The 23,531-nt window shown below is 41.5% G+C and overlaps 1 protein-coding gene across 2 annotated transcripts in view; it reads left to right on the forward strand.

The window, feature by feature from the left end:
• Positions 1-23,531, forward strand: part of RPTOR (regulatory associated protein of MTOR complex 1) — a 459,589-nt gene that overhangs the window by 202,904 nt on the left and 233,154 nt on the right. For both annotated transcript variants that reach the window (XM_020813521.3, XM_020813530.3), the window contains exon 7: positions 15,293-15,352. In XM_020813521.3, the coding sequence (XP_020669180.1) occupies positions 15,293-15,352 (60 nt within the window). The remainder of the gene's footprint in view (positions 1-15,292; positions 15,353-23,531) is intronic.

Genomic DNA, 23,531 nt, shown 5'->3' on the forward strand with positions numbered 1-23,531 from the left:
GCGAGGGGAGGGCACGAAAACGCTACGCGCAGCCATTTTGGGTGGCCAGCGGCCATTTTGAAACTGCCAAACAGCTGATCTGCGGGCGTCGCAAAGCGAAGATCGGTAAGCGAAACGCTTACCGATCTTCGCTATGTGAGTTTTGCCTATTGGGGCCGACGCTATGCCTCCGCATTAGTGATCCCGAAAACGGGATCGCTATACGGGTTCGTCGTTATACGGTGCGCTCGTTAAGCGAGGTACCACTGCATATAAAATACTCAGAAGTGATGTATTATTCCATACTTCTGCAGCTTGTCCAAGACCATACGGGCTGGCTGTTCTACAAAGTACAGAAGTAGCCTTGATAGCCTTTGACATTTTTTACTAACTTGGCTGTCTAGGTATGCCACTGTTCATGGCTTGAAGAAAGAGAGAAACAGGCTCCTGTGCTGGATCACCTAGAAATAATTTTTGCCATCAGTGAACAAATATTTTACAGACTTAGCTGTATAGGTAGTGAAGGCTACTTGTGAATTGTGCATCGAAAACTGTTACATTTGCTCCTTGTCATCCACCAGTTTTTGCAGGTGAGCTGCTGTGTTTTAGTCCAGTGGGGATTACTTGTACACAGGTGTATATCCAATGACAAGTTTCTGTGTGATTAAAAAGTCCTGCTAATGCTACTTTTCTGTCATCATCAGTTAAAAAAATACACAGAAATTTATAATGCTTCTTTTTTGCTGCATAAAATAGCAACAAGATGCAGCCAGCAAGCAGCAAGTTCAGATCACTGGGGCCCCAGTTCAGTAACATGTTAGAATTTCACCTTGTATAGACAGCATAGGAATGGAAATATGGTTTCTGTTTTTTCTTCATACTTCCTCACAACACCACCCCCTGATTGTTAAATGGCAACATGACATACTGACAGGCACCTGTAGGATGTCTTCCTTTTTCTAGATTGTGTAAAATTGCAAATCTCTAATTTGAAAATGTCCAAAATAACTCCTTACACAAAATTGCTAAGTACCAATGACTGTTTCTCTACAATTTATTCGCCTCCTGAATTTTTTTATTCCCTGATTCACAGCATGAAAGTTACAAGCTTTTTGACACTATAAGTAGCAGCAGTTATTCTAAACTTCTATGAAACTTTTATGAAGCAAGACTTACATGCATATCATAAGAGGAATGCATAGTCCTGTTTACTTTGGAGGAAATTTCAAATGGAGATAGATACATTATCATCTGAAGTAGGAACTCTAAAGAGATAATCTATGAAAAACAGATATTCCTTTCTTACACTGGAAATGTCAGATTTTCAAGGGCAAATTTTATCTAAATCAGTTTCATTGAAAAGAGTAGTCTGTGGGTATGCATAACCCTTTAATTCAAGGGCAGTACCTAATGTAAGTGGAAAATTAGAAGAGAGATGCTTTTTAGTAGAACCCGGTGAATCTTCATTAGCTTCAATTTTATACCAAAGTGCCCATGTTGGGAAATGAACCTTTCATTGGACGATTAAGCAATTAGTACAACATTCCGTGTCTAGTCGTGCTGGCCACGTGACCACAGAAGATTGTCTTCAGACAAACGCCAGCTCTATGGTTTGTAAACGATGAGCACCGCCCCCTAGAGTCGGAGATGAGTGGACAAATTGTCAAGGGGAACCTTTACCTTTACCTTACAACACACTAAAGAGTTTATCTATGCTTTTTCCAGGGGTCACAGCTTAGAGCTGTGCAAAAGCTTTCAAATGTCAGTTTTCAAATCTCCAGAGAATAATGCAATTTTTGGACTAGCTCTTAGTAGCACATTCAAGGCAAGCTCCCTGAAACCCTGACTGCAGGTGTGCTGTGTGATCCTTGAACTTGTGGAGTCATGGTCAGGAAAGCAGAGGGTTCCAACTTCAGTGGATTATCATATGTACAAACCTATTACTTGCACTGACAGCCCCTTCCTCCCTACCTCCCCAGTGCTCAGCAAAGGCAATCAAAATAGGAAGTCTCTAATTAGCAACAATACCAGGAAATAATGACTATCGAAATATGCCAGCATCTGAAATAAAGTTCAGTTTATGTTTTACGGTCCTGTCTTGTTCTATAACCAGTAACCACAATTTCTTGGCTTGGATAAAATACAAAACTATGATTAACTAGAAACATCCTTGTTTGCTTGCTTGCTGTTGTTATGTGCCATCAAGTCAAAAATGACTTATAGTGACCCTAATAAAGCTTTTAAATAAGTGAGATATTTAAGGAGTGGTTTTACCAGTTCCACTCCCCGCAGTGAATTTCCATGGCTGAGGGGGTTCAAATCCTGGTCTCCAGAGTCCTAGTCTGTATCTCTATAAACTACACCACACTGGATAAGGAAGAGATGAGGTCGTTGTGCATGTGCAGAAAATATTGATGCATATCTCAGTGAGATTGTCTAGGAAGGATCCATTATTATTAGTTCAATTTAACTGGGGAGCAAGCCTTAGCTGTATCACTCCTGAAGGAGATTTCTCAGTGTGTTCCCTGTTGGCTAGTGCGAGGACTAGACAGTTCCCCTGAGCCTTAGAAATAAACGTTGATGGTTTTGAGGGTGGTGTTTAGTGAATTGTTTTGCTGACAGCAGGCTGGAATGTCAAGGAGACATTTTACATTTAAGAAATGATGTAAAAATCAATGAGACTGCTTAAATTCAATTCAGGTTTATTAAGTTTTTACCTGAAATTATAAAACCTAATTCAGGCAAAACTGAACATGTCTGTAAGATTTTGAATGTGTGTACAGAGCTATTATGTATAGATATTTTCCCCTTTGGGCTGGATTTTGAGAATCCAAGGAGTATGGAAATTAGAGCGAAGGGAGCAGAGACCTTCTTATAATAAGCTCTTGGCATTTCTGTGTAAAGCCAGCTTTGAGTCAGCTTGGTTCTGAGGTGCCATTTTGTTACGGGGATATCAGTTGGGATTCTGACAAGAGACAAATAAGGCCCAGATACTCTAATAAAAATTGTAAAGGTGGCCAAAGAGGGATTCCCTCCTCTCCTATTAGGCTTTTTGATTGTGACAGGACCACCAAAACTGACAGGTTCGTTTTCTGTTCTCCAGCCTTGCTTAAAATTCTTTGCAGCTCTGCAGGAACTCAGGATTAGCTGCTTTCCTCTTTTATTGGAAGGAGAATCGGGCTTGCTTGGCTTTGTGCCACCAGGCAAGTTGTGATTCAGAGTTCTGCAATAACAGCAGTTGCTGATCCCTTTAATGACTAGTTTTGGAAATGATACATGTGGAGGACATTGCGCTGGGTAAAGCAGTATAAAATGCACTTGAGTGGCTGTTTAACTCATAAACACTACCTCTGTCAGCATGATTCTGTAGCCCTGTATTTTTAAAGAGGGTCAACTCTGCATATGTTGTCACTTCTGATTTAAAGCTGAAGGGAGATGTACGCTGCAACTACATCCAGTTTTTCCTGATTTGGTGGTACAGTGCAAATTAGTAGATTGTTTTGTCAGTCTTTTGTGAAGTTATGGTGGAAGACTGTTGTTTTTTAGAGAACAAAGGGGACTACAAACTGAATTTCTGATGTTTAGAGAGAATGTGGTGATTTACAGGAGTATTTGCCCTTTGAAGATTGGAATTGGGAACTGCGGCCATCTGGATCTTATTGGTTTACAACTCCCATCAACACTAACCAGCATACACATTGGTTTGTGATAATGGGAACTGTAGTCCAATAACTACAGGACTATTTTTCTCCCCTTTAAAATATTAATGAATACTGTCTGACTAGGTTGATGTCGCAATCTATAGAGACTGCAGAATTAGGTAATAAAATGCTCAGAGGGCTTGGAAGTTCATAATAAAAGTTAAAATCAACAGTATATTTGTTCAGCTGTACTTTGAGGCATTATTCCTGCTGTGAACAGCAATGCCTTGCTGTAAGCTGTGACTGACGGCACTTATATGTTAAGTGCCATCAGACCATACTTCACATGCAGGGACCCTAACAGGATTTTAAAGCTACATGAGATGTTTAAGGACTGCTTTTACTTGTGTCACCTAACAAATGGCTGAACAAGGATTTGAACCTGGATCTCCTGAATCCTAGTTTGGTGTTCTGTCCATTGCACCACACTAGCTGTACATACTGGCTATTAGCCACCATTAGGTTACAGAAATATTACTGATTAAGAGACTATTGAGCATGGTGACAGATGGTTGGTATCCAAGGGATGCAATCCAAGGGATAAATGGAGTTGGGCCGGAGGGAACTGATAATCAAAAACTCCATAGGCAGGCCTTTGCCTTTGACAGCCTTTCCATACTTGGTGCCTTCTGTATGTGTTGGACTATAACTCCCATCATCCCCAGCTAATGGCTGGACCGACTAAGGTTAATGAGTTTTTCAGTGGGAAATATTTGGAGGGTGTACTAGTCTATGGCAATGGGAATTTGAATGTGGCAATTTTAAAAGTAACACATTGGTCACAATGTAAACAGGCAGCCTCCATTTTCTTTTGCTGTACTTTTCCTTTGCTTTTTTTCCTCTTAACCAGAGAGAAACAGAACCCTGATTGTCCTGGGAATTTTTCTAGCATTGGTTGCAAGAGGCTCTTGCTGATGAGTATTTAAAGAAGCATATTGAATTTAACTCTTGCTGGTGTTGACATCTTAAAACATGGCTAGATAATTGGACTGGAAAGCAGGTTCTGAGTTTCTTCTGGTCTATTGTTTGTGGGTTTCTGGACATTTCAAATACAGGCTTTTACATTGCAGCCATTTGAGTGTTATCTACATGCACCCTTCCAATCACTCATGCTTACTGAGGTATTTGTATAACATTTTGGTCTGTTCATTTCCTCTTGCCTGAATAGAACAGCGCTATATTTCGCCCCCAGCATTTTTTAAAGGTTTGTTATTTCAGGAATATCTGGGGATGGAGAAGAAACACAGCGCAAGGCAACCAGTTTGCTTTGTATTTGCTGTTTACGAGAGAAAATGCAGAGGAGTCCTTAATAAAATGATAGGTATAGGCTAGTTTTCTAGCTGCAGAATTAGCCTGGAAACAGCAAGGGCTCATTAGAGGAAGATGACTAGGAGTATTTTCTTCACTAATCTATTACAAAGTATGATAGCAGACTTGTGGAAGCTGCAAACCTGTGAACGGGAAAGCTGTGAGTCCTTGCTGAGTTTGTGCCATTATGATGAATACCAAGCAGGTCCAGGGTGAACTGACAGCGCCCTAGAAAAGATGTTTTTATTATTAATCAAAAACAGCCTGCTTGGATTCATTACTCTGTTCTGTTTGAGAAAGTGAAAGCCCCTTGAAATTTCGGAAGTCTCAGCTTTATTTACATCCTGCTCATATGGTTTTTTTTTTCTTTAATGCCCCTGAGGGCGAGAGCAAAGTGACAGCTTCTTAATGTATGGAAATACATTATTATACCTGACTCCAGATGTGCACTTGATTTTCCTTTAAAAATGGAGGAGTGGAGAGAGAACAGAGTGAAGCACTTGCCATGGTGACACTCTGCAGCTCCATTAGCTACATGGGAGGCCTGCCACAGCTAAACCAGCAAGCCCTAATCAAAAGGCTCCTGCTCGTTAAGCACATGCTGAAGTGCTTCTTTCAGCAAAGAAAATGTAGGATTTGTTAGTTCATGACAAGGTCTCTCTACATTGAGAGCGATGGCTGCCATTCATTTTTTGTTTTCCAATCTGGAAAGGGTTGAGAAAGGCAGATAAAGAAGGAATGGATGATTTGTGTTAATACCTCCAAGAGCTATAGGAGCTCTTTTATGTCACCTTGTCCAATTTCGTTCAGGTCACAGATAATAGAAGACCCCTAAGAAATGCCAGTGGCCATCAGGATGCTAGTTCATATAGTTTGCTTATACCTCTAGTGCCATATAAATTATTCCATCCTAGTTAGGATTAATCTTTAAATCTCAGGACATTGTGCTCACATCAGTTTTGTAATCCTGTCCAGAGAAGATTAATAATTGGTCTTCAGATAGGAACTTTGCCAATGTATTCTGCTCATTAAACTTTACTGTTCAGTGGGCATTTGAAAGTAGAAACTTTATTCATCTTTTTCAGCGAGAAGAAAGGATAAGATAGCTGCTGCTGTGGTGGGATTATAACCAGCCAGGGAAAGTCACAGGCATAAGTTGTTGTGGCTTTGTGCTTGCTGCCAGATCTGAACTCATATGTCCGCACCCTGCTTTCTGTTTCCATTATTGAGCACTGCTTTATGAAATACATAACATTTGTTCTTCTTTGTGGCCTCTGTGAATGCACACAAGTGGGTGTTCTGCGCCTGCACAGGACATTTCAGAAATTTCTAAAGCTTAAAAAACATTTGACAATGAGGCATCTTTCCCTTGGAGCGCAAGCTCCTCCCTCTTATTATCCCCTCCATTCCTTCCATAGTCCGCCGCTATCAAGGTAGTATATGTTGAGTCCCTTTTTTCCACCACAAGGTTAGGACATTAGGAACACTAGAGGAAGAGAAAGAGAAAGAGAAAAAGTGAGTATTTCTAAAAATTAGACCATCATGATTATCCTCAATAAAATTATTATTAGTTACTTCCTGTAGTGACTAATGGTATTTACCCCTTTTACAACAGTTTTCGCTTTCCCATGTTTTTTCTCCCCCCCTTCCCTCAACACTGTTTTTTTCCTTTTTTCCCATTTTTATGGCCCCTCCAGGACCTTTTAAGCAGTGCGTAATCTGCCAAAATAAGATACTGCTTACCAATAGGCACAATAAATATTTATTTTGTTTGGGAGAACAATACCAAATCCAATCATGCCCTGAATGCAAAAAGTTAACCAAACCAGCAATCAAGTTTGGACTCCAATGACTCAGATCTTACCTCTGGGAATGATCCCTTAATCCAACGATGGAAGTCGTCACCATCGGCTAGAGAACCACCTCGAACCAATTCAGCTCAGTTTATATCAAGTCCAACAGCCCGCTCGGTATTGAGCCCAACTTCGGTTCAGAGCAGACAGAAGGAATCTCAGAAGTCCTCTAAGTCTAGCTCTGCTTCCATCTCTAGAGTCCTCATCCTCAGACTCACCCTGAGGACCCTGTTAAAAAAAGAAAAAGGACAAAGTAAAGCCTAAGAAACCAAAAAAAGTGTCTGAATCAACTACCATTGAACCTCCACATGTCACGCTTACATCGCCGATATTGGAGGAATCATCTAGAGAGGCACCTGCCTCATCTGATAGAGAGGATTAAACACTGACATTGGCACAAGTGGCACCATCAATAGTCAGCTTGTCATCAAGTACAGGCCACTCACAGGCTGAAGCACATTCCAGCCTGGCCATGGCCCATTTCAGCCCTCGATCATCAGGGCAGGTGCTTATATCTCAAGAATCAGGTTCAGAATCTCCTCAATTCATGTAAAGAGAAACAGAGATATTTCTCCAGTCCAACACATTCCATGACATGGAGAACGTTGTTATTATGCTGAACCACATCATTATATTTTATTTATTTATTTATTTATTTATTTATTTATTTATTTATTTATTTATTTATTTGTTTGTTTGTTTGTTTGTTTGTTTGTTTGTTTATATATATATATATATATATATATATATATATATATATACATACATACATACATACATATACATATATACATATACATATACATATATATATATACATATACATATATACATACACACACACACACACACACACACACACACACACACACACACACACACACACACACACACACACACACACATATATATATATATATATATATATATATATATATATATATATATATATATATATATATATATATATATATATATATATATATATATATATATATATATATATATATCTCCCGCCCATCTGGTATAAATATGACCAAGCCAGATTATTTCTATAGACAACGGTACTATGATCCATACTATCCTCATATGTATCCGGATCATAGCTGTTACGATGAGCCTAGACAACCTTGATATGCACCACCACTGCTATATTCTCCATCGAAATCACCATCACCAACACGATACTGACACCAAACTGATCAAGCTCATCATTCCAGTTAGACCAACATGAAAAAGATCATGGTACCAGAAACTAAGGTACCAGCGAAGAAATTGAAACAATCAAAGAAACATTCCTCTTTACATGTTTCTACAATATATATGGGACCTTCCCCTCATGACACCGAAACACAACTAGCACTGACACGTCCAGATGATGACCCGATACTACAAGTACACACTAGGATATCATATCGCTCTCCTTCACAGTCGTCTACAACATCACAAGATTCAACTTCTACATCATCGGGAGACTCGCCACTGAACCTCCCTACCCCTGCATCAGATATTGGTGACAATCATCCTCCCTCACCCTTAGTGGACTACACATCATACGCATAACTAGTACTCAGAATGGCTAAGGTTCTACAATTAGACATACAGGAACCAATCACTCAAGAAAAACATTTAGTCTTTCATGACTTGGAACAAGATAAAACCCCTCCACTCAGCCTAAGCCTAATACCAGTCATGTTTCAGCTGGTGAATGGCACATGGGATCCCACATAGGGTGGAAAACCACTACAAGACCCATGGTCCCGATGCAACATTTCTGTTGAAACATCCACCACCTAATTCAATCATTGTAGAATTGACTCAATATAAGGCACACAATAAATCATCAGTGGCACCAACCAATAAGGAAGGACAGAAAATCCATATCCCAGGAAGAAAACTCTACTCTCTAGCATCATTTTTGATACGAGTCTCCAATTACCAAAGGCCATGGGAGCGTACCAAAGATACTTATGGGATAAAATCTTACCAACATTACAAGCTACATCAGAAACCACCAGACCTGACTTAATAAACACATATACAGAAGCATCAACACTTGCAAAAGAACCAAGAGTGGCCACTCGACACACAACCAATGCAGCATCCAAAGCAATGGCCACATCCATAGCACCCAAATGACATGCATGGCTTAGATCGTCAAACATTCTAGATGATACGAAAACAAGGATAGAGGATCTACCTTTCGATGCCCCCGGTCTATTCAACTCAAAAACAGATGAACTAATGGAAATACTGTATTCATAAACTGAGGAAAACCGTAAAATCTTATATACCACAACAACCTTACAGATATCAGAGAAGACCATGCCAAAAGCAACCATATTACCAACAGCAGTCTTACCATTATCAACAGCCATTTTGTCCATATCGACCACAATCTGATGACAGATCTTATCCTTCTACATCCACATCGACATCACAACAGTTTCAAACTCAACACTCACAAAGCAGAAGACAGCCCTTTCGAAAGCAGCAAAGAAAGGGTAAGCAATTCTCATAATTTTTTACAATCAACATTTCATACAAGACTCCATAACTTTTTACCGGCATAGAAGGTAATCACCAATGATAGATGGGTTTTAGCAATAATCCAAGCAGGGTATTTCATCGAAGTTTTCAAAATCCCATCACCTAATATTATCAAAACTAGAGGTTTGCCCGGCACCATTTTTGAAGTTCCAACCCTTTCCCCCTGCCTGTGGTAAAAAGGCCCCCCACAAGTCCTGGGATGGTGCAAGGTAAGCCCCGGGGGACCCCCCAAAGCTGACGAGCGGCGCCTGCAGAGGCTAGCCCAGCACCCCCCCATGGCAAAGTGCCGCTTTCAGATGCCTCCCAGGGCTTCATCTTGCGAAGCAGGGCCATAGGAACGATCGTCTTGCAAGGCAGAAAAACCCTAGCCAGACCAATTCATCTAGCAAGTTTTTGGTGCCGTGAGACGTTTGTCTAGCAAGGCACCACTGTACAGTGGTGCCTCGCATAGCGAGGTTAATCCATTCCGGATTAACCATCGCTATGGGAAACATAGCTCAAAGGAACAAAAAAACCCATTAAAACGCATTAAACTTGGTTTAATGCGTTCCAATGGGCCCTAAACTTACCGTTGAGCGAAGCTTCTCCATAGGGGCGGCCATTTTCGCGAGAAAAGTTGCGGCGGCCATTTTGGAACCGCCGATCAGCTGTTCTCCCCCGCTTCGTTGTGCGAAAATCGCTAAGCGAATCGCTTAGCGATCGTCGCACAGCGAAAAAACGCCATAGGGGCCATCGCTGAGCGAACGCTTCAGCGATGGCCCGGACCCCCTCGCTATGCGAATTCATCGCTCAATGGAGCAATCGCTAAGCGAGGCACCACTTTATCTTAGTTCTGCCATCCACCTAAATAGAGACTGCAACCAGGAACTCAGAACACTAAGAAGGATAGCTATTAAAGAACTGGAAAATATCCTCAAGTGTAAGGAAATGTAACTGGAGACCATTTGGCATTCCCAGTTACTATCTATGGGGATATGAAAGATGGACAATTAAAAGACTGAAAGGAAAAGAAATGGATTGATTTAAAAGGTGGCCTTGGATGAGAGCTCTACAGATAGTACGGGCAAGTACAGTGGTGCCTCGCTTAGCGATCGCTCCATTGAGCGACGAAATCGCTTAGCGACGGAGTTTAAGTAATTCCAAAAGCGATCACTTAGCGATGGCCCCTATGGGGAAAATTCGCTTTGCGATGATCATGGGGAAGTGATCATCGCAAAGCCCCCATTTTTGGCCAGCTGATAGGCAATTTCAAAATGGCTGCCGGATAAACAAAATGGCCACCCGCTGTGTGTCCTCACTTTAGAGGCACCAAAAATGGCCGCCCCTGTGGAGGATTTTCACTTAAGGTTAGTTTTGAAGCCCATAGGAATGCATTAATGGCATTTTAATGCATTTCTATGGGCTTTTTAATTCCGTTTAGCGATGAAATCGCTTAGCAATGTTTTTTCCGGCACGGATTAATGTCGCTAAGCGAGGCACCACTGTAAGTGGGTTCTAGATCAAATTAAGCCTGAACACTTAGTAGCAACTAAAGTGACTGAGCTAAGGCTACTGTAGACATATCATGAGAAAATGAGACTCACTGGAAATGTCAATAATGCTGGAAAAAGTGGAAGGCAGTGGGAGAAGAGGAAGGCCCAATGTGACATGATTTTAAGAAGGTATAGCCTTAAGTTTGCAAGGAAGGCAGTAAATGACAGAACTTTTCAAAAGTCATTCATAGCGTTGCCATAAATTTGAAATCGTTTTAACAGCATGCACCAACGAAAGCAAATTATTTCCAGGATCTGTGTCCAGTGTTGCCAAAGCACTAATGCAAGATCCATGGGATTTACACTTGTATGTTTTCAAACTTAATGTAAAATTGATATCCAGTGCAGTTTTGTACAAGCAGTTGTCTAAGTGATAGTGCTACTAGATTCAAAACTGTTTGTCTACCAACTGAGCCACTAGGTGCAACCACTTTCAATAACGTAACCCAATTCAATTGTGTTAAAAGGTATTTTTTTCCTCCTCTAGAACTGTATCCATAGATATTTTGAGAGAAGGTTCAAATGTTCACCTATATCAGTGGTTGCCAACCATGGGTAACCGAGTTGTTCTCAGACTGCAGTTCCCGGAAGCCTTCACCACCAGTTGTGCTTGCCAGGGTTTCATGGAGTTGCAGTTGGAAACCACTGATCTACAGTATATGCATAAACATTATGCAAATATATGTGTTTTTTTGTTTTTGGCAGTCTAGCTTTGCTAATGCCAAAGTGACCACCTTACAGATTTTCTTTTGCATATCAGGACTAGGAAAAGTTAATAAATAATAGTCACACTCTCAGTTGACAACTTTTGACTTAGCATTCAGAGAGTGAGAGGAAAATGTGGGATGAGTTATTTGTTTATGACAAGATCTTCCGGAGGGCATTAATTCATAGCATTGCCATAAATTGGAAGCATATTTAGCTGAAAGAAAGAATTCTTTATATACCCCCTTCCTCCAGAATGTATTATGATTATGTATATATATATATATACTCATGCACTTGCGCATGTGCGCGCACACACACACACTTTCATAGAATTTCAGTGTTGACTAGAAAAGATTGAAGGGCATGAAGTAAATTGTATATGAGTGGTAAAGCAGATAAATTAGGTATGATTATACATTAATACAATGTATTAGAAACATGTGCTTGTATTTTATAGAAACAAACTTCTCTGATGAAAGAGAAAGGGTGAATTTTATATCCCCTGGACAATAATGGCATCACAGTTATGTTCTGTAAATAGTTATTGCGTGACCGATGTAAAAGAAACATTAATTATCAGAAGTTGTGCTGTGATTGCTGGATTTAGAGTGGAGAGAGAAATCAATATCTGCATTGTAATGCAATTAGATATTTGGCAATGGTGATGAAGCCTTGAGCTATAATTGGATAAAGCTGCACTCACATCACAAAATGTCTGAGCCAGAAGAGTAGTGTTTAACTGCTAGCAACTGAATGGTTTTGATTCTAGAAAGAAGGAGGAGATACAGTAGTCAGAAGGTCCAGAAAAAAGGACATGTCTTGTAAAGATCAAAGCAGGAAGGCTAAGAAAGGAGAGATGACAGAAGAGGAAAAAGCATAGATTACTTAGTGGCTGAGCTGAATCCAAGCATTGTTTTGCAGTGCCTTGGTTTGAATGCTGAAACATATGAAGTGAGTAATCGCTGAGTGAGAGCTTTTTGATCCATTGATGGTGTTTCCATAGACAAGCTTGAGCATTGGTAGCTCTCTTTCTGTTAAGTGGAAGTTGAGTCTTTCTTGTTAGGTTGAAACATTCCACTACTCATCCAAGCAGCTTATTCAGTCTGAGGAGAATTGGTAGGAGATCCCTGATATATCCTCCACATATATCCCCCCTGGTTTGAATAGGCTCCTTAGAAGGACAAAGGACTGGGGGTGAGGGATAATCCCACTTCTGCATTCCTTCTCCACCCATTGTCATGGGTTGTTAACAGTCATTAACAGTGGTCTTTTGGGTTCTAATCTTTCTGGGGACAGATGAAAGGGCAGCATGATAAATAAGAGACAGATTGTATCTAAGGCCTCCATCCCTGTTGAGTGAGGGATTTTCTGTATGCACATGTAGGGCCTCCCTGACCCCTCTCTCAAACCACCTATCTTCTTGGTCCAAAATGAGTACATGTTGATCATCAAATGAGTGTCCTTTGTCCTTCAAATGAAGCAACACTGCTGATTGTGTTCCTGAGCCATTGCCCCTCCTGTGCTGGGCCATTCTCTTGTTTGGTGGCTATTTGGTTTCTCCAGTGTAGAGCCTCAAACACTTCTATTAGCACAGTGGGTGAAGAAGGACCGTAGAAGTGGGTCTATCTCTTACCCCAGTTCTTTGTCCTTCTAAGCAGCCTATTCAGATTAGGAAGAAGTGAAATCAATGTGGAGGATATATCAGGGATCTCCCACCAACTCTCCTCAGACTGAAGAAGCTACTTGGATGAGTAGCAAAACGTTTCAACTTAACAAGAAAGTTCAGTTGCCATGACTCAACTTCCAGATAACCTCACAGGGATGACCGAGAATCTTCACAGACACATCTTTCTGTTAACAATAAGCATTTACTGGAAGATAGGCTGCAGTATAGAGCACCGAAGGAGACAGAGCTAGGAAAATTAAGGAGGAGGAATGGAAAGTGGGAGGGGAGATAAGCTGTAAATGACTCCACATTGGAAAGAGAAGAGAGCTGAAATTCACATATCTGGGGGGCAGGATACTAACAAAAATTTGGGCTGTAGCATTTCTTGCTTAATATATTTGGATATTTCAGCACTACAAATGCACTGCAGTCTGGATTGAATAGGTGAAATTGTTGGGGCTGAATGAATGCGTTGTTTCCATTTTAATCAGCTCTGTTCTTCTGTTAATGCAACTAATTTATTTAGACATTGGTTTCTTGAATTATCCCTCAGTGCTTTCTCTTTCCATGTCCAGTCTCTGAGGAAGTTCAGCTGATATTGTATCTCCCTTTAGTCTTCTTTCCTCAAGGCGAAACATGACCAGTTCTTCCAGTCTTTCTTCATAGGGCTTGGTTTACAAAGATCCTCCTTGTTACTCTCCTCTGAACATGCTCCAGTTTGGTGGCATCCTTCTTAAAGTGCAGTGTCAGTACAGGATACAGTACTCTAGAAACCTAACCAGTGTCAAATACAGGGGGACTAATACCTCACTGGATCTGCAGATTATATTTATGTTATAATACAGCCTAAAATGGCACCTGTCTTTTTTGCAACCACATCACACTGTTGGCTCATATTCAACTTGGGATCTATAACAATTCCAATGTCCTTCTCACTTGTAGTATTTCTGAGCCAGGTATACCCCATCTTCTAACTGTGCATTTGCCTCCCTTGCCATGTGTAGAACTTTGCACTTATCCCTGTTAATTTTGATTTTGTTGTTTTCAGCCCAGTGCTCAAGCCTATCAAGATCTTTTGAGGTTTGGTTCCTGTTTTCCAAGATACTAGTTATCCCACCCAATTTTGTGTAATGCACAAATTTGATAAGCATTTATGCAATGTCTTATCCAAGTCATTAAGAAAAATATTGGAATGCTCTGGGATTAAGCCTTGTGGTACTCCACTTGTTACCTCCTCCCAGTTCGTGAAGGAGCCATTGATAAGCACTCTCTGTAACCAACTGTGTATCTGCCTAACGTTTGCTCTATCCTAGTTAGCGTGCTAAGCAGAATATTATGAGACACTTTGTCAAAGGCTTCGCTGAAGTCAAGATATATTTTGTCTACCAGTATTCCCACTGTCTACCAGGGAGGTTATCCAATAACAAAATGAGAAAACATTAGTATGGCATCATTTGTTATTGACAAATCCATGTTGGCTTCTAGTTTACTGCATTGTTTTCAAGGTGCGACTGCTATATAATCTGCTCCGGAATTTTCCCTGGGTTTGATGCCAGGCTGAAGGAGCAAGCACAAGTGCTAAATAAAGCCCCCCCCCAAAAGCAAATTATTTTATTAGTTTGGCTCTTTTTTTAGCAAATTGTGGCTGCTCGTTTGCAGTCGTAAAACATGACTGAAACTTTGTAAACTGCTACTTTCATGAAAACGTTTCACTGTTGTAGTTAAACAAGTTTGACACCATTACTGCATACTTGGGAGGCTGGGAAATACTATTTCCTGTTCTTCAGTAACTCTCTCTCTCTCTCTCTCTCTCTCTCTCTCTCTCTCTCTCTCTCTCTCTCTCTCTCTCTCTCTCTCTCTCTCTCTGTGTATGTGTGTGTGTGTGTGTGTGTGTGTAAAAAAATGAGGAACTTACTCCTGACAAAGAATGTTTCGATAACCTGTTTATTCAGTGCATAATTGATGTGATTTATATTTCATATCTTTTCTCTATAGGTTTTGCATGCAGAAGAGTGTGAGATTGGTTCCAGGAGTCACACTGGATTTAATAGAAAAGTAAGCATAAATTTTGAGACCATAAAACCATTCTTATTTGCCTGGCTTTTTCTTTCTTCACTGTAAATCTTTTTAGGCCAAATGGATGTTTACATAACTAGAAGTCCTCACTTTTCTTAGAGTGTGTGTCTCTTTGGGGTGCTTTGCTTGTCTGTTGTGGATTACAGAAAACTGTCCAGTATGTTTATTGTGGCAAAGAAACAGAAAGCAGCAGGACTTGCCTAATTGTTGTTGAAAGAAGCAAGTTAGCATCCAAAGACGCAGAGATATGATTTGGTTACCATCACAGTTATAAATGTTAGAAGTGGTTCTTTCTTTTCTTCATTTCTCAAAATGAAACTGAAATATCGGCCTCAGCTTTTTTGCATTAATTCCCTTGGCAAATCCTTGGCCATTCTGCACACTGAAAAGTAAATGTGTGTAAATGTGCACACACTTGGAGGTATCATCTTGAAACACCTGTTTCAGTAGGGCCTGAGGAGGTGGGAGAAACTTCCTTGCTCCATAGTAGTAAAGATATTCTGCAGGTGCCATAATAGTGAACATTTGCCTGTGTTACTGCTTTGGTTCCAGTCCCCTGGCCTTATACAGTTTACTGCCTTAAATGACTGTTAAGCCAGAACCTCTGCGAGTGCTTGCTGGCCAGTTGCAATGGCTTTTGACTACAAGTAGATTCTGATGATTTAGAAGCCACTCAAAATGTATCTAATTATGTATGGGGAAAGGAAAGTCTGTCAGCTTTTGAATTTTAAAAAAGAGACCTTGATGCATGTATCCTTTACGCACCTTACTATTTTTTTTGTCATGTTTTGCTGTGAACTGTATTGAATGTAACGGCTTATATCTACAGTAATTGACTGCACTCTGGGGTTGGAATGCTCTTTGGCTCAATGGAGTTTCCATCACCAGAATTGGGGAGACAAGTTCAACAATCCCCTATTCTTTGTGAAGCCCCCAGTTCCCCCCCCCCCCATTAACACTGAAAGATTTGGGACCCTTCAGAACAGCACAGGAGGTAGAAAGGGAGAATTGCTCATCACTGTTCGGAAGCTGTGTTGGATCAGCAGAAGCACACCAACCACATAGAGCTCAATGAAAGAAGTTAAATGAAAAGTATTATGACTGTTGATATTTACACCCATTCATGGATATGTGCGTGCTTACACATGCATGCATGTCTACATACAGAGAGAGCTTATTAACATAAAAATATAAATAGATATACATGTGTGTGCACACACACATACCAGCAAATGAATAGTTAATCACATCTCTATAATGTGTAGCTCAAAACAACATTGAACACTCAAAAACTATATCTTGTTACTATATGCTCTCAAGTTGCTTCTGACTTCAGCAATTTTATAAATTAATGAGATTCAAAAGGTTCTGCCATAAACAAAGCTGTCATTTATCTTCCACTCTTTTTACCTAGTCTAAAACAGCCGTTCTTTAAAGCAGGCAGATATGTCTGGGAGAGGATAAGTAGTGAGAGGGAAGGTTGTGTTGAAAGTACTGTTATTCTCATTGCGGCATGCCCATAGCTGAATATGCATTGTGTTCTGTGCTGTATCTGGCACTGGAGTGGTATGGCATTGCTGCAGGCCTCATGATGTGCATTGGTATAGATGATGATGAGGGTTGCATATCTGCAGCACTGCAGAAAGGACATTTTCACTATGCTTGTTCAAACAACAACTGTCTTCAGGCACTGCAGTTATTCCTTCTGATGGTATGAAAATTCTTCTGTATCTTGAATATATGCCAGAAGCCTGTAGAAAGAGAACAAAAAATCTTTCCCACTTCTTTGGCATGTTAATTCTTTTTATTTATTTTTTTTTAAGTACAGTTGTCCAGCACACTTTGTAGTCTTTGCAAGTCTCCAGTTTGAGTTATCTCACCCTCAGTATACAGTAGTTAGGTTCTTGATGCTGAGCAAGCAAATAAGACTGGGTGGGATTTTTTCTTTAAATATGACTTCTTTTAGGCACCCTCGTTTGTTTAGTCGTTTAGTTGTGTCCGACTCTTCGTGACCCCATGGACCAGAGAACGCCAGGCCCTGCTATCTTCCACTGCTTCCCGTAGTTGTGTCAATTTCATGTTGGTTGCTTCGCAGACACTGTCCAGCCATCTCATCCTCTGTCGTCCCCTTCTCCTCTTGCCGTCACACTTTCCTAACATCAAGGTTTTTTCCTAGGAGTCTTCTCTTCTCATGAGATAGCTAAGTACTGGAGCCTCAGCTTCAGGATCTGTCCTTCCAGTGAGCAGTCAGGGTTGATTTCCTTTAGAATGGATAGGTTTGTTCTCCTTGCAGTCCAGGGGACTCTCAAAAGCCTCCTCCAGCACCACAAATCAAAGGCATCAATTCTTCAACAGTCTGCTTTCTTTATGGTCCAGCTCTCACTTCCATTCATCACGACAGGAAAAACCATAGCTTTGACTATTCGGACTTTTGTTGGCAAGATGATGTCTCTGCTTTTTAAGATGCTGTCAAGGTTTGTCATCACTTTCCTCCCAAGAAGCAGGCGTCTTTTAATTTCGTGGCTGCTGTGTCCATCTGCAGTGATCATGGAGCTCAAGAAAGTAAAATCTATCACTGCCTCCATATCTTACCCTTCAATTTCCCAGGAGGTGATGGGACCAGTGGCCATAATCTTAGTTTTTTTGATGTTGAGTTTCAGACCGTTTTTTGCACTCTCCTCTTTCACCCTCATTACAAGGTTCTTTAGTTCCTCCTCACTTTCTGCCATCAGAGGTTGTTGATATTTCTTTCGGCAATCTTAATTCCGGCTTGGGATTCCTCCAGTCCAGCCTTCCGCATGATGTATTCTGCATATAAGTTAAATAAGCCGGGGGACAATATACAGCCTTGTCGTACTCCTTTCCCAATTTTGAACCAATCAGTTGTTCTATATCCAGTTCTAACTGTTGCTTTCTGTCCCACATATAGGTTTCTCAGGAGTTAGACAAGGTGGCCAGGCACTCCCATTTCTTTAAGGACTTGGCATAGTTTGCTGTGGTCCACACAGTCAAAGGGTTTACATAGTCAGTGAAGCAGAAGTAGATGTTTTTCTGGAACTCTCTGGCTTTCTCTATAATCCAGCGCATGTTTGCAATTTGGTCTCTAGTTCCTCTGCCCCTTCGGAATCCAGCTTGTACTTCTGGGATTTCTCAGTCCACATATTGCTGAAGCCTGCCTTGTAGGATTTTGAGCATAACCTTGCTAGTGTGTGAAATGAATGCAATTGTATGGTAGTTGGAGCATTCTTTGGCACTGCCCTTCTTTGGGATTGGGATGTAGACTGATCTTTTCCAGTCCTTTGACCACTGTTGAGTTTTCCAAACTTGCTGGCATATTGAATGTAGCACCTTAACAGCGTGATCTTTTAAGATTTTAAATAGTTCAACTGGAATGCCATCACCTCCAGTGGCCTTGTTTTTAGCCAGGCTTTCTAAGGCCCACTTGACTTCACTCTCCAGGATGTCTGGCTCAAGGTCAGCAACTACATTGTCTGGGTTGTCCAGGACATCCAGATATTTTGGTATAATTCCTTTGTGTATTCTTGCCATCTCTTCTTGATGTCTTCTGCTTCTGTGAGGTCCCTACCTTTTTTGTCCTTTATCATGTCCATCTTTGCACAAAATGTTCATTTAATAGCTCCAATTTTCTTGAACAAATATCTGGTTTTTCCCTTTCTATTTTTCCCCTCTATATCTTTGCACTGTTCATTTAAGAAGGCCCTCTTGTCCCACCTTGCTATTCTTTGGAAGTCTGCATTCCATTTTCTGTAACTTTCCCTATCTCCCTAGCATTTTGTTTCCCTTCTCCTCTCTGATATTTCTAAGGCCTCGTTGGACAGCCACTTTGCTTTCTTGCATTTCCTTTTCTTTGGGATGATTTTTGTTGCTGCCTTCTGTACACTGTTACGAGCCTCTATCCAAAGTTCTTCAGGCACTCTGTCCACCAAATTGAGTTCCTTAAATCTGTTCTTTACTTCCACTGTTTATTCATAAGGGATTTGGTTTAGATTATACCTGAGTAGCCATTCGTTTTTCCTACTCTCTTCAGTTTAAGCTTGAATTTTGCTATGAGAAGCTGATGATCAGAGCCGCAGTCAGCTCCAGGTCTTGTTTTTGCTGACTGTATAAAGCTTCTCCATCTTTGGCTGCAGAGAATATAATCAATCTGATTTTAATATTGCCCATCTGGTGATTTCAATGTGTAGAGTCGCCTCTTGTGTTGTTGGCAAAGAGTGTTTGTGATGACCAGCTTGTTCTCTTGACAAAACTCTATTAGCCTTTGCCCTGTTTCATTATGACCTCCAAGGCCAAACTTCCCTGTTGTTCCTTTTATCTCTTGGCTCCCTACTTTCACATTCCAGTCCCTTAGAATGAGAAGAACATCTTTCTTTGGTGTCAGTTCTAGAAGGTGTTTTAAATCTTCATAAAATTGTTCAATTTCAGTCTCCTCAGCACCCTAATCTTATCTAAATATTGAAAGGTTAAACCAGAATCTTTCTGCAATAGTCCTATTGTTTCTGATAATGATGACATTTTTGAGGCATGCAGTCTTAGCGAAGATTCAACCTTATATCCCTAGAATGTTGTGTTCTAACCAAGTACAATCTAATGGGAACAATTAATAAGAGATAATTTGAATTCTGTGAGGTCATTTCTTTAGAAGCATTCGCTGTCTCTATCAATCAAGAGAACAAACTATAGACTCATCATTCCTGATGTGCCAGATAGCGAACAATTAGCTTCTCTTTTTTCACCCTAAAAGGCAGTTGTGAAACAAAGACCACTTACATCCATTATAATCATTATGAATAGGTGTCAGAATATGCCCCAGTGCATAGCTTCTCTTTTTACACCCTTAAAGGCAAAGTTGTGAAACAAAGACCACTGACATGCATTATAATCATTATGAATAGGTGTCAGAATATGCCCCTGTGCATAGCCATGAGTAGAATACAGTGGTGCCTCGCTTAACTGGTGCCCCCTTTAACGACGAATCCACATAGCGGTGGCAAAAATGTCATCGCTTTTGCGATCGCATTGTGATGTTGGCAATGGGGAAGAATCGCTTTGCCTGGAAGCCATCCAGACCCCTTACCTGTCCCCGCCGCTGGGAACAGCCCCGCGCCTGCCTGTCCCAGCCATCCTCAGACTCCTGGGAGTCCGAGCATGGCTGGGAAACCGGGCGCGGAGCGGCTTCAAGCAGCCGTGGCAGGGTGGGGGCTTCCGGATGGCTTCCAGGGCTTTGCCTGGAAGCCATCCGGACCCCTTACCCTGTCTCCGCCGCTGGGAGCCGCCCCACGCCTGCCTATCGGTGGTGGCAGGGTGGGGGGGTCTAGATGGCTTCCAGGGCTTTGCCTGGAAGCCATCCGGACGCCTTACCCTGTCCCCGCTGCTGGGAGCTGCCCTGCACCCGCCTGTCCCAGCCATCCACGGACTCCTGAAAGTCCGAGCATGGCTGGGAAACCGGGCACGGGGCGGCTTCAAGTGGCGACGGCGGCAGGGGGTGTCCGGATGGCTTCCAGGGCTTTGCCTGGAAGCCATCAGGACCCACCCTACCCTGCCACCGCCGCCGCTGAGAGCCTTCCAAGCTCTCAAAGGGCTTTCTCCAATCTTGGGGGGAAAGCCCTTTGAGAGCTCGGAAGGCAAAGAGGCAGTGAGAAAAGGCTGGAAATTCGAATTTCCCGCCTTTTTCTCCCTGCCTTCTTGTTTTCAGAGCTCTGAAATGGCCTCCTCCGATGTGGGGCAGACATTGGAGAAAGCCCTTTGAGAGCTCGGAAGGCAAAGCCCTGGAAGCCATCTGGACCCCCCCACCCTGCCGCCGCTGCATGAAGCTGCCCTGCACCCGGTTTCCCAGCCATGTTCCAGATGGCTTCCGGATGGTGCGTCCAGATGGCTTCCAGGCAAAGCTTGATGCCGCCCTGCGCCCGGTTTCCCAGCCATGTTCCAACTCCCAGGAGTCCGAGCATGGCTGGGATTGGCGGCGTGGGGCGGCTCCAAGCGGCGGCGGCGGCAGGATAGGGTGGTCGGATGGCTTCCCGTGCTTTGCCTGGAACCCATCCGGACCCCCCTATCCTGCCGCCGCCGCCGCTGACAGCATTCCGAGCTCTCAAAGGGCTTTCTCCAATGTCAGGGGGAAAGCCCTTTGAGAGCTCGGAAGGCAAATGTCGGCGGTCGGCGGTGGCTTCGGGGTCCTTCCAAAGCCACCGTCGACCGACCGCCGACATTTTCCCCCAGCTGAGTGGTGGGGCTTCGATGCTCCCGCCGCTCAGCTGGGGGAAAATGCCAAAGGCAACAAATTTCAGCAGTTAGCCCTGGACCTAGCTAGCCAAGTAGTAGAGATTTAAAAATCACTGGCTACGCTTTCCTGGCAATTTTGTCTCACAGAAAATTATGTTTGTTTTTCCAGTGCCTTCTCTCATAACATCAAACACTGTCATGTCCTACCTGTCCAGTCACAAATTCACTATAAATTAAAATAATTGAACAAGCATGTAGCCCTTGCATATTTTAGTTTCTTGTATTGTGTGGTCTTCTGATTTCTTGTGCTGAAACTGGAATTTTTGGATGAAGAATTCCATCATTTCTCCTGTGATCTCTGCCAGATCCTCTTGTTTTGTTTTTATTTTGTTTACATTACACTGAGTGAGCCAACTTCATTTAATCAGACTTTTGCTTAAAGTACCTACTCCTTCAAACTGAGCTAGTCACAAATTGGCACCTCAAAGGGGCTGGGTTGTCAAAGGTACTTGCTACACCTTATGTGACTTACGTAGTAGTAAGGATGAAATTTGAAACTCCTTGGCATGGGAAATGAGCTTCAGTTACTCACCTTAATTTTGTCATGAGCATTATGACCCCTATGTTCTTCTCAAGAATGACTTTTAATTTATACCAGAGAATAACTCCTTCCCAATATCATACACCCTTACCAACCCACCAATTTACTTGGCTGCTGTTTCAGCACATATAGTGTAATTTCTCACCTCCATTCAAGATGGTGATATAACAGTATTTCATGCACTTTGAATTCTGGGTTGTGCAGCACTGTGTGCCTAAGTGTTATGGAAGTCACTATCACATAATAGAGACTGAGGAAATCATTGCATTGCTTTGTAAATAGAGTAATGTAGGCATATGTTTTCTAACAAATACAACAAAATATTAAATTTGCTAAACCCAGTCATATATTGAACAGGGATTGAAGGGAATATCCATCCATTACTCTCCCCATGTCCAATATTTGATGCATTTTCTCCAAAGTTTTTTTTCTTGCAATACTAGTAGTCAAAACAGACTAGGGACTTGTTGTAACTATAGAAGTGTAGAACAGAACATCCATACAAGAAATGTTTTGTCAGTCCCGGCTGTTCTTTGCAAGAAAAGAGGAATTCACTGTGGCTAGATTGACTGCTTTTGGTTACCCCGACTTGGATTTAGAGATTTAATACTGTACAACTCGCTCAGCACAGGCTGATCTATATAACAGAGAATGCTTCTTGCTTAGTACTGATTTTACCCAAATCGATTAAAGCTAGCAGAGTAAATAAGACTCCCCAGTAATGACAGTTTTTTGTGGGAAAGAGGAAACAGTGATCTCTTTGGCTCACCATATGTGAAGAAGCTTGCTGCAACAGCAGGGTTGGAAATGTGCTTGGTAAAGTAAACAGTATTATTGAGTGACTGCAGCTCTTACTGTTTTACCCTTGACATAAAAGCAATGCAGATTTTTCAGATTTTACTTCTATAATACCACCTCTGAACAGACTGCAATTCATTTTTCCATGCTTTTGTATGTTTAATCAGTCATCTAGATCACACATTGCAGGTTCTGCATAGATGTTCTGTCTCCCTATTCCACCAGTTGCTGCATGCAATCTGTGTTTAGATTGTAGCATTGTGCTACTAAATAACTCATGTAATATTTGACATAGCTCGAAGAAAAGCGCCTACAATTTTGAAATATCCATTTGTTTAGGCAATAATTAGTGTCTGACTCTTAATCTTGGAAGCTTTTTGATTATTTAAAGGTTTTGAGAGTTTGGCCAGACCAGGAGACCTTTCTCAAAGAAATGTTAGCATTTATTTCAGAAATAATACACTGCAGTGAGATAGTCGGTTTTTCTATACTATTGGCATTTTGTCTTGAACAAGGTGTCAG

The sequence above is a fragment of the Pogona vitticeps genome, chromosome 2, assembly GCF_051106095.1.
Source record: "Pogona vitticeps strain Pit_001003342236 chromosome 2, PviZW2.1, whole genome shotgun sequence".
NCBI lineage: Eukaryota > Metazoa > Chordata > Lepidosauria > Squamata > Agamidae > Pogona > Pogona vitticeps.